This window comes from Passer domesticus, chromosome 7 (genome assembly GCF_036417665.1).
Source record: "Passer domesticus isolate bPasDom1 chromosome 7, bPasDom1.hap1, whole genome shotgun sequence".
Classification (NCBI taxonomy): domain Eukaryota; kingdom Metazoa; phylum Chordata; class Aves; order Passeriformes; family Passeridae; genus Passer; species Passer domesticus.
In genome coordinates, this window is record NC_087480.1 from 15444866 (window position 1) to 15456406 (window position 11541).

The window sequence follows — 11541 nt, forward strand, 5'->3', positions numbered from 1 at the left end:
GATTTTTTTAAATCTGTATCCTTAGAACTTGGAGAATTTGCGTTTCTTTTTCTAGATGTGGATGCAGCTTAGGCTTTTCAAAATAATGCATTTTTCATTTCTAACAGCTGCCCTTGTTATGCCTCCTAGCCATGTGCTGTTTCTTTTAATCATTTTATAGTGGTGTATTCAATACTAACCCTTTAAATGATATCTTTAAAGGTGAGACTTTAAAAGGTCAGAATGCTGCAGCATTGGAGTTAGTAATCCTGGTGGAGTATCTGCTTCCCCTGAAATAATTCCTGAGCATTCCTGGACTATCTTTGTCTGTTTCTGAAAACACACCTTTATTGTGATGATCATGGTAGGGCTGTTCATATATTGATTACATTTTGGTGTAGTTGTGGCTCACTGTGTCACAAAATCTGAGTCTCTTTTCCTACTTAGGAGTCCTCATAATCTAACTTTGTGAATTAATGAAGTAACTGCAGGACTGTTGCAACAGCTCTGCCCCTTCCATGCCCTCAGAGGGGTAAGAGGACAGCCATGGCCTCATGAGGGCAAAGCTGGTGGAAAGAGGCAGGAGAGGTTTATGCCACTTGAAGCATGCCTGAGGTCTTTATTGGCTTTCAAGTGGCCATTATTATTTCCTGTGTTTTTCCATATCTCTGTACTTCAGCAAACTGCTTAATGGCTTTTCTTGCAGGCTCAGGGTATGTACAGTGCCTGGTTGTTTCTTGCAAGATCTTTCAAATCCAGCCTCCCACTATGTGAAGTATTTCAAGAAAAATAAAGAGGAGCTGGCCCAGAAGCTCTACAGGCTGTTTAATAGTACTATCTTTGAGCAGAAGGTTGGTTTCAAAACAAGAACTACCATTCTAAAATGCTGGTTAATATGTTGCTCCTCACCTTTTGATGTGATTGCTCTTTATCCTCTTCAGATTTTAGAAGTTAAGCTTTATAGCAGTGGGTTGTTTGAATCAGTCCAGGCAAGTACTTCAAAAAGGGTTTGTCCCCACTGTGGTGCAGCAGTTTTCAGCCTGGCTTTGCTTTCCCAGCTGTAATGGAAATACTGCCCATAATCTGTGTTCCTTCCTATTGGATGTTCATGTCTCCCTTTCTGGAACAGATTAGAAAGGTCATCCTTCAAATAACAGTTTAAGGTGAGCATAAAGCTACAAGCTGTGTTTAAAATTTAGGGTTCAGTTTCAGAGAACTCCTGTCTTGACCTGGGATCATAATCTGGGATATTTGGGACCCTCCTCTGGTGAGAAATGTCCTTGAAAGGAAGAGTACTGCCCTCAGTAATTCCAATGGGATTTCCCCCAGGAAGGAAAGTGGTTTTTGTGCAGATGAGAAAATAGTGTTGAGCTGACAGGCTGAGGTCATGATTTCACAGAAAACTGAGCTGAACAGACTCGCTGTTGCTGGAGCAATTATCTTACTGCCCAGTGCTTCAGCCTTGTACCTGGAGGTACTTGGAGGTAGAATAGAGGAACTAAGGACTTCTGTCTCACCCTGCATTGGGAAACTCTCATTGCTGGTTACAGAAGAACTGATGGTGGGAATAAGAGGCCATGGAGGGGATTGGCATCTTGAGTGTTAAGGGCACCAACAGAGACATCCTGGACTGGCTTTGCACTAAATACAAGGGGAAGCCAGAAGGAAAGAGAAGAGGTAGGAGAGGGCAGACTACATGCACTGCTTTGTTTTTCAGTTACCAGAGGACATGGTAATCACCTGGAATAAGAAAATGAGGAAGACAGCAGGGTATTGTGTAACAGGGCAGAGGGCAGGCCCTGAAGGGAAGCGTTACGCTCGCATTGAACTCTCTGAGAAAGTCTGTGACTCTGCAGGTAGGTCAAAGAAAGGGTGTGTTGATTCTTCTTTGAGGAAGCAAGTTTTAGTGATAAAAACATAAATCTGATGCTTAAGAGATCTGGAACTGGAACCTGCTTTGAAATTTAATCTTGTATAAATAAATAAATACATGTATGGATTTATCCACATTCCACAGCCCTTCTGAGAGGCTGGGCAAATGTACAAAATGTGGTGAGAACAGAGATGTAGTCACACTAACTGCAGTATTGTTTATATTTCTTAATGATTTGAAGACCTACAGGCTAGGTGTTAGACTATAATTCTGTGTTGTAATGGCAGTCTAAAATCTGACTTCTTCCATCACAGCAAGACACCTTGTTGGTAGTGTTTAAAGCTGGAATAAAGACAAGTCAGTGCCAAATTAAGTTCTGTTATGTGGTACTGTGATTGTTATTTCTCCCTCATTCCCTCTGGATATGGGAAAATGAATCATAAAATGGTTTGGATTGAAAGGGATCTTAAAAACCATCTTGTACCAAACTCCCTGCCATGGGCAGGGACACCTTCCACTAGAACAGGTTTCTCCAAGCCCTGCCCAACCTGGCCTTAAACACTTGCATGGCTTTACCAACCAAACAAAAAGCCTCAAACAGGTGAGGTGTGTGGGGGAGTAACTAGGATGCAGAATTGGGGCTGACCAAAAACTGGAAATGCATTAACTAAAACCTTGTTTTGGAGCATTTTATCTTAGCAAGACATTTGGCAGTTTTAACCTTCAGAATAATACTTGTATCTTAACACAAGTGAGTGTCAGAGGCCTAAAGCAGTGACCAGAGGTGAGCTTGTTCTTCCCCCCAGCTGACTGATGTTTGTCTTTGTTTGGTGTCCCCAAGATCGCCTTCGGGACACGCTGATCCACGAGGTTTGCCACGCAGCCACCTGGCTCATCAACGGCGTCCGCGACGGACACGGCCGCTTCTGGAGGTTCTACGCCAGCAAATCAGCTGCCATCCACCCAGAGCTGCCACTGGTGACACGGTGCCACAGCTACGAGATTAATTACAAGTACACCTATGAGTGTGTTCGCTGCAAAGCTACGTGAGTCATGTTGTCTAACTTGTCACTCGTGTGTCCAGAAATCAGGGTGCTCTGAAATACTAAAGCAATTTGGACAGCCTGGTGTTTCCCAGAGCCCACAGAACCTCAGTATGTGATTCCACATTTGTTTCCACATAGTTCTAGTTCAGAGGTCAGGACAGGGAGGAACATCATCTGAGGATCAGTGGTGATGAGGGAACGTCTTTGGAAAGCAGTAAGAGATACATACCTAAGCTTTGAAGGAAAAAATCCCCATAAAAGCTGGGCACAGAATATTTGACAGTGATTAGATACTAGATAAAACTACCAGAGGAAGCTTTCAGCTTAAAGTCCTGATGACTTTAAATTACAGCTGCAACCTCACAGATGTGAGCTGCACTGTGATGGGAAGGATTGACACTAGGACACAACCTGTAATAATGACACTATTTGTGGCAATTTTTTAACCTCAGGATTGTATGTGTGACTCCCAGAAGTACTGGAAGGAGATGCCTCACATACCCCAAAGTGTGTATTAGGACTATGCAATGCAGTAGTTGCTTAGATGCAACAGAACACTGAGAAGAGGTTTTTTTTTTTAGTGATGTCTTTGAGGAGAAACTCCAAGAGGCAGTTGAAACATGGGTTGTGGAGGTGGTTGAAAATGAGTATGAAGTGCTACAACACAGTCTGAGAGTAGAAGAGACAGCGGAAGGAACCAGGCTGAAAAACAGTGGAAAAAATACAAGGGTAGAGAAGTGTAGCACAGATTGATTGTACTGCTGTGTAATGTCCTGTTCCTTATTCTAAAATACTGCCTGAGCAGCAGAGAAGGGGCCCTTTGCCATGAGTGCTGTGGAGTCCAGTGCTGGTTCTTGCCTTTCAGGATCGGGCGGCACTCGCGGTCCCTGGACACGGCGCGGTTCGTGTGCGCCTTCTGCGGGGGGCAGCTGGCCCTCAGGCAGCCCCCGGCCCGGGGGGGCACCCCTGCCAGGCCACAGCTCACACCCTTCGCCAGGTATGTGAAGGAAAACTACGCGCTTGCTAAGAGAGAGCAGCACGGGCTGAGCCATGCTCAGGTCATGAAGAAACTCAGTGCTGATTTTGCTGCGAAAACCAAGCTGGAAGATTCCTTCTGATATCTCAATCCACCTCCTTTCTTGGTGCTACTTAAATTGTTTATAGAGAGTAGTAAAAGTTCTGAGCAGCACTAACACATAGCATGTCTTCAGTGACTCCAGTAAGGGATTTAGTTTCATCTGGGCAGCTGATACGCTGTAGACTCTGTGTGTGTGCTGAAGAACTGCTCCCTGTGCATCTGGCTGCAATTGCCAGAGGCAAGAAAGTCCAGGCCCACCAGCCTAAGTCCTCTGACTCTGAATGACTCCAAGGCAGGAAAAGTTACCTGAGTTGGGCTTCAATATGGGTTCAGATATTCTCCCATGTAGACTTTCCTGAGAAGTCCTTGGCTGATTTTGTTAAAATTAAGTGGTAGGTAGAAAGCCCTTTAACCCTCAGTAAGTAGCGTACCTCTATCATTGAGATTTCATGGAAACTAAAATAGATGCAGAAGGTCACGTTGGGGAAAGCAGATTGAAACACTTTTCTCAAGAATGAGAAGGTCTTGTCATGGCTTAAGTCTTTCATACAAAATGTAACTGGGATGTGTGTTATAGTGTTTGATGTCTTCTGTAAGCAAATTACTCAGGGGCTTAATAATTTTGATAATCAATAAATGCCAGTTTGATACAAACTCTTGGAATAAACAAGGCTGCTTTGTTTCAATTTAATCATGGCTGTGTAGGAATACAGAACCCTGGTACCAGCCCAGCTCTCCTGGCTGGGGGTCAGCACAGTCATTAACATCCTTTGGTCACTGGGATTACAATCCAAGGATCCCCGTTCCAGGAGTCCCAGGGCTGCTGGCTCATCTCCCAGGAGCCCCCAAGAAGCCTGGGGTCACTGAGGCACCACCCTCCCTTCTCCAGCATCATGAAGGTAAGGAGCATTGGAACTAGAAACCAACAGAAAAACAACAGCACAAAACCACTGACCATTCAAAAACTGATTAATTACTATTCACAGCACTTCTAAGGAAAAAGAAAACAGTAGTGAGCAGTATACTTCAAGGAAGTTCTACTCTTAGGGGGTTTGCCAGTAGAAATGTAGCAAGATTGAAAAGTCAAGTCTGACAAAGCAGTGGGGTTATGGGGTTCCACATCTGCCAGCACTTTAGAGCTGCTCATCACTCCTGGCTGTCACTGGCAGGGAGTGCCTCTGCCTCAGCTCTGTCACTGTAACTGTCCCATCCTCTGCTCACGTGAGACAGATTGACATGACAGAACACAGATGAGAATGTACATGATGGGGGATACTGTGAAATGCAACAGCAAGTACATTTAAAGGGATTAGTTCAACAGCTATTTCATTCCAGCCTTAGGAATTTCTGCAGTTCAGCATGGAAGAATGTCAGAGTGGTAGATCCATGAGTTCTCTGCCCAGCATCTTAACCTCCTTCCCTCTGAGAAGGAACCACTGACTGAGCCAGCAGAAACAGTTCATTTTCTAGAGAACCTCAGTGCTGGGCACACACCAGCATTACATGGAGTAAGAGAATACAGACCAAAAAATGCAGGCACTGGCACTTGGTAGCATTCATTTCATTTTTACTCCCAACAGCTCTAGCTTTGGAATTGTTTATTTGGTTTGACATATGCTGAACACAGATCCTATGTCAAAGATCTTCCAGGTCTGTTCCCAAGCTTCCCTCCCACCTCCTGCCTGCCTGGGGGAATGACCAGTGATCCAGAACATTACTAGATATAAGATCATGGTCAACTGAAGCTACTAAGAGAAGGCAGAAGTTGGCAGCATGAGATAGGACAGCAGGGACACACTCTTCCCCTCTAACCCTCCTGTTCCAGGCTCCTGGAATACATGTAAAGCAGTAGGATTTCTGTCAAAACATAGAGGGAGAAACAACAGGTGTGTGCTCTCCAGAACAGGAGTCTTCAGGTGCTGCCCAGCCCCACCACTGAGCCAGAAGTGCAGCAACTGCAGACACAGCATTGCTTTGCACCAGGCTGGGGCAGGTAAAGTCCTGATCCTGGAGCTGTGCTCTTTGCTGCAAGACAGGAGGCACAGCCAGTACCTCCACTGAGGCAATGTGGGGCCACCCTTCAGCCTGGAGTAGTTCTTGAAGATTTTTTTGTGTCACTTTCCTGAAGGGTCTGCATTTCCTCCTCACTCTAAAGCAGCAAGTTCCTCCAGCAGCTGCTCCTTCTCCTGCTGCAGCTCCTGCATGCGCTGCTTGTTCTGCTCCAGTCTGTCCTCGAGCCACTGCAGCAGGGGCCCACTGATGGCTGACATTTGGCTGCAGAGGTTCTTTGTGAACACTGCAAAGAGCAACAAGACATCAGGACAGCACACAAAAGACTCAGTGTGCTACAACACCCCCAAAGCCCAGAGACAGCCAAGGAAACCTCCAGCATCCTGGGCAACCACACATCTGCACAGGAAGGTCAGAACCAGCAGCTTCTACCAGGGAAACAGCATTTCAGTGTGACCCAGGCAGGCATGACAGATCCACAATGAAAATCTGCACACAGCTAATCACTGATGCTAATTAATTTCTAAATTTAGAAGCATCACAGAATGCCTCATTTCCTAAATGTGTGAGAATGGACAGTGGTGTGATAAACTTGGAACAGAAGTGGGATTAGGATTCACCCCATCACAGTGGCAAAAGGGAAGATGTCACATCCATGCAACACCTATAAAGTGCCAGGAGATGGAAGTGTCCATACAGGTCAGACAGGCACTATTTTAACACTCAACAAATCCCAAATCCCCTTTCCTGTTCCAACAGAAAAAATAAACTGAACAAATCAAGCCCCAAAACCCCAAAAAATCCCAAAGTCTTCTATAATTTTAACCAATTCAACAAAGCCTGAAGGGTACAACATTCATGATTCACCCAGGATTAGGGTGTTCTACAGCCTTTGAAGTTTTTAAGTTTCTAGTTATAATTCTGTTCCTCTGTAACAAGATTCCACCATTGTGACCCTGGGAGCAGCACCCTGGATTGTCACGTGCAAGAAAGGAATCCTTACCTGAGCCATTATGGATCTTGGTTACAGAGTCCAGATGGGTGAGGCTAAGGGGAGGAAAAGAAAGCAGGTTAGAGACAAGACAGCAGAGAACTGTGTATTAAACCCAGCTGCCCAGGAATCCCTAACCAGACCACAGGTACACCTAAACCTCTTCACCTGCTGAAGCCCTGCACGTTCACAAGGACAACAACCCGCAATCAAAACCCCAAAATTCTGCTGCTAACCCCAGGCTCAGTACTGCTGACTTCAGCAACTTCTAGAGGCACAGGAGCTGCTAATCCTCACTTTCTACAGCTTTGCTAAGGCTTTGGTAGTTTTAAGTACAGTAGAACAGACAGCCTTGGAGAGGGGCAGAGCCCCGGGCTGTTACCTGTGGATTCTCCTGTAGGCATCCTGCTCTTCCTGGCAAAGGATCTTGGGCAGCTCCACAGCTGACTCCAGACACACCTTCCCAATGGTTTCATGGGGCACAACATGAATGGGGATTTCAATCCTGTCATATCTACAAGGGTATGAGATATAATTAAAAGCAGCAAACGAAAACCTGACTTCTACAACCTTGCCACAGTCTGTCCAAGGCCTGGCAGTGCTGCAGATCCACCTTTGGGAACACATGCCTGAGCTGACAGGCAAAGGGAAGCATTTTATATCCACATACTTGTCTTGAATTTTATTTTAAGGTGCAAACCTGAGGGCTTGACCTCTAGAGCTGGAAGCAAAAAGGTGGTGCTGCCACACACCAAACTGCAGCACAAATCCACACCCTGACCTCAAATCTTAAGAGAATAAATATCTAGGCTAAAAGAATCACTCCTAATCTTTATATTCTCTTCCAGCAGTCTGCAGGAGCAGAAGTCAGGAGACCCTGTGTAGGCATCTCTGTATGTTTGCTCTTCACACAGGCTGAGAAGCCACTTATTAGAGATAAGCCAGAGAAAGGAGAGACAAGACAAAATACAATCAGATAGAATATTCTTCTGTACTCACTCTGAGCTCTTCTGGGCCTGAACAGACTGGAAACAAGTATAGAGAATTCTACCTGTCTAAGAGAGACAGCAGAAAGTCAGATTCCAAAGGCAAAAAACATCTACAAGGCAAAGACACATTCCTGTAGGAAGCTTTCAATAGAATTCCAGAGGTTTTGCTGTGATTTGCTTGCTGGAGATGCTTAAAGCATACATTGATTAACCTTTAATGATAAAAAATTTAAGCAGCAGCTGCCTGGACAGCCTAGACCTGACTGTCAGCTTATCTCACACCTCCTGCAGAGGCTGAAGAGGGGCAGAGCTGTGTGTGCTGGGCTGGACACCCGAGGGAAGAGCCCTGGCCCATTCAGGCACACTGCAGCTGCTGCTGAGCCCCCGGGGCAGCTCAGAGCAATCATCACTTCTGCTGCCCTTGGGATCACAATCCAAACCACTCCCACTGTGCTTCCCATGTGCTCCCAGCACAGCTCTGCCCTTGCAGGCTGACCCAAGGACCTCAGCTCTGCCCTGCTGCTTCTCATGAGCCCCTGGAGGGTTTGTTGCCATTTTTAAGTTGCCTACCTTGGTGTTCTTGTCCTCAATGAAGCAGGAAAAGATGAGCCCTACGAAGCCTTGGTCCATCATCTGGTACATGGCCTGTGTGCGGACATCTGCAGGGACAGACAGAGTGAGAGCTGCCCTGGCTCCTGCAGGGCTGGGAAATGATCTGTCTGCCCCTTCTGAAGGCTGATCTGCAGCTTGGTAACAAAGGTCTCAAACTATGTTTACATCCTCACTCTGGGTGACTTGAGTTCAAACACAGAACTTGATCCAATTTAAAATGTAAAGAGAAAATCTTAAAATAGAAGATGAGCTCACAAAACCAAGAAATTTTCTCAGAGCCAGCCTGCTGCCACAGGTCCCCATGAAGTCCAACACATGCAAAGTACTCAGGTACTTCTTTTATGAGAGTTTTTAGCTATGCATTAACACCCACAGGTATCAGAACTCATCGTGGCAGGCCCAGGATCCCCACAGCTTTTTTTTTGTGTTCCCCACACCCAAGGTCTGGCTTTTCCCTCTGCAGGAACAGCAGTGCCAGCAGCAGCTGATCTGTGACTCCTGGGCCACGTCTGAGTCCTTGGAGAGCACACACAGGACTGGGGCTGCTGCAGGGCCCTGCAGCCCACACAGACAAGCAGGGAATGTTCCAGACTCAGCTCCTGCAGGGACAGTGCAGGCTCAGGGCTGCAGGGACAGTGCAGGCTCAGCTGCAGGGACAGTGCAGGCTCAGCTGCAGGGACAGTGCAGGCTCAGCTCCTGCAGGGACAGTGCAGGCTCAGCTGCTGGGACAGTGCAGGCTCAGCTGCTGGGACAGTGCAGGCTCAGCTGCTGCAGGGACAGTGCAGGCTCAGCTCCTGCAGGGACAGTGCAGGCTCAGGGCTGCAGGGACAGTGCAGGCTCAGCTGCTGGGACAGTGCAGGCTCAGCTGCTGGGACAGTGCAGGCTCAGCTGCTGCAGGGACAGTGCAGGCTCAGCTCCTGCAGGGACAGTGCAGGCTCAGGGCTGCAGGGACAGTGCAGGCTCAGCTGCAGGGGCAGTGCAGGCTCTGGGCTGCAGGGACAGTGCAGGCTCAGCTCCTGCAGGGACAGTGCAAGCTCTGGGCTGCAGGGACAGTGCAGGCTCAGCTCCTGCAGGGACAGTGCAGGCTCAGGGCTGCAGGGACAGTGCAGACTCAGCTGCAGGGGCAGTGCAGGCTCTGGGCTGCAGGGGCAGTGCAGGCTCAGCTGCTGCAGGGACAGTGCAGGCTCTGGGCTGCAGGGACAGTGCAGGCTCAGGGCTGCAGTTTGCCAGGGAGAGCCCAGGGCTGCTCTTACCCACGTGTGAGGGCCACACGGTGATGTGGGGGTGGGAGTGGTACCAGCCCACCACCCTCATGGGGCGTCCTGTCATCTCTGCCAACCTGTGTGGGGGTCAAGGAGCTTTTGCAACAACAGACAGAGGGAAGGGCTGCATGCACAAGGGAAAACAGCACAGTTTTAAAGGGTTTGCTGTGAGGCAACAGAATTCCAGATCCCTTTGGAGGAGAGAAGAGAAACAGAGCAGGGAGGGATGCCTGATGGGAGCCCCTTCCCCAGCACCACCAGCAGTCACTGCTGCAGAAGCAAACTGGATTTTGGTTGCCTGTAGCAACAAACAACATTTCAGCAGCATCCCCCCAGTGCAGCCCCTGGAGCCCTGCTGCCCTTTCCTCTTCCTCTCAGCCTCCCTGCTGAACTGCCCCCCTCCACAAACACACTGCAGCTTTACCTGAGACCAAATACAAAACAATAGCAAATTTATAACACAGTGCCACTGCAAGAGCTGGAACCCACAGAGACTCCAGGGACAGGCAACAGCCAGCACAGCCTCCCAGAGAGCAGCTGCAGGAGGGAGCAGCTGCAGGAGGGAGCAGCTGACAGCTTCAATGCCACTGCAGGCCTGAAACCCAGCCCCGGGGAAGAGCTCTGAGCTACAGCCCTTCACTGGGAGCCTCTGCTCAAGGATATCTCTGCTTCGGTGGAAGCAGCTGAGAGCTGCTCGGGCGAGATCTCCACACGGTCCTTCCTCTTGTCAGAGCGGCGCAGGATTATCACGGAGTGGATGTGCACGATCCGGCTGGTGTCCACCTACCGACACAGAGGGGCAATCAGCGACTGCTGCTCCGCAGGGCACGGGCAGGGCCGGCTCCCCCGGCCCTGGCTCTCCCAGGAGCGGAGCCGGGAGCGGAGCCGGGCGCCGGTGGCTGCAGGGCCGCACGCCCGGGGGGAGCCGGGGCCGCTCGGTGCGCGGTGCCACAGCCCGCACGGGCAGCGCCGCCGCCCGCCCATCGCGGGGCCGGCCCTCGGCGGGCGGTACCTCTCCGATGCAGAGCCCCATGACCTCCTCCTTCTCGGTGCTCAGCGCGTGGTTCAGGCACACCAGGAACGCGTCCGCCTCCAGGTGCACCGCCTGCACCGCCATCTTGCCCGCGCCGGCGCGCCCGCCCCTGGCCCCGCCCCCCGGCCGCCCGCACCAATGGCAGCGGCGCTCGCGGGCCCTCCCAGCCAATCGGCGCGGCCCCCGGCCAGGCGAGCGGTGCGGCGCGCCGGAAGGGCCGTGCCGCCCACGGGAGCGGCAGCACCGGGGTTCCGCCCGGGTTCCGCCCGGCGGCCGATGCCCGCGGCGGAGCGGCGGGGGATGGCGGGGCCGGGCCTGGGCGGGGCGGCCCGGCCCGACCCGGCTTAACGCGGCTCGGCTCGGCCCCGGGCCCGGCCTCCGGGGCCTGCGGGCCGGCGCGGGGAGGCGGCGGGCGCGGGGGGCGGGGGACGGCTTATCGCGGCGCACGCGGCGCGGCGGTCCCGGCGGGTGCAGGTAGGTCATGGCGGGCCCGCCCGGCCCGGCCTGGCACGGCACGGACCGGCACGGCCTGCCCCGGCACGGCCCGGCACGGCCCGGCACGGCCTGCCCCGGCCCGGCACGGCACGGCCCGGCACGGCACGGCCTGCCCCGGCCCGGCACGGCACGGCCCGGCACGGCACGGCACGGCCCGGCACGGCCTGCCCCGG

At 50.8% G+C, this 11541-nt stretch overlaps 2 protein-coding genes across 4 annotated transcripts in view; one reads left to right on the top strand and one right to left on the bottom strand.

The window, feature by feature from the left end:
• GCNA (germ cell nuclear acidic peptidase) overlaps positions 1 to 4630 on the top strand; it is an 8465-nt gene extending 3835 nt beyond the window's left edge. For all 3 annotated transcript variants that reach the window (XM_064427047.1, XM_064427048.1, XM_064427049.1), the window contains exons 7-10: positions 686 to 830; positions 1697 to 1835; positions 2694 to 2898; positions 3764 to 4630. In XM_064427047.1, coding sequence (XP_064283117.1) covers positions 686 to 830; positions 1697 to 1835; positions 2694 to 2898; positions 3764 to 4016 — 742 coding nt within the window. In that variant the 3' untranslated portion in view covers positions 4017 to 4630. The remainder of the gene's footprint in view (positions 1 to 685; positions 831 to 1696; positions 1836 to 2693; positions 2899 to 3763) is intronic.
• An 896-nt stretch (positions 4631 to 5526) lies between these two features.
• On the bottom strand, positions 5527 to 11379 carry BRCC3 (BRCA1/BRCA2-containing complex subunit 3). Its single transcript, XM_064427050.1, has 8 exons — positions 10853 to 11379; positions 10503 to 10623; positions 9832 to 9918; positions 8537 to 8625; positions 7977 to 8032; positions 7360 to 7491; positions 6990 to 7033; positions 5527 to 6272 (listed from the first exon to the last, which is right to left on the bottom strand). The coding sequence occupies exons 1-8, from the start codon at positions 11354 to 11356 to the stop codon at positions 6121 to 6123; spliced, it is 1185 nt and encodes a 394-aa protein (XP_064283120.1). The 5' UTR covers positions 11357 to 11379; the 3' UTR covers positions 5527 to 6120.
• Positions 11380 to 11541: the final 162 nt, after the last annotated feature.

Coding starts and splice junctions, on each gene's coding strand:
- BRCC3 (XM_064427050.1), bottom strand. CDS start 11,356: ATGACCTACCTGCACCCGCCGGGACCGCCGCGCCGCGTGCGCCGCGAT. Junction 8,626..9,831: donor CGTGTGGCCCTCACACGTGG/GTAAGAGCAGCC, acceptor CTGTCCCTGCAG/ATGTCCGCACACAGGCCATG. Junction 6,273..6,989: donor CAAGATCCATAATGGCTCAG/GTAAGGATTCCT, acceptor TGCTCTTTGCAG/TGTTCACAAAGAACCTCTGC.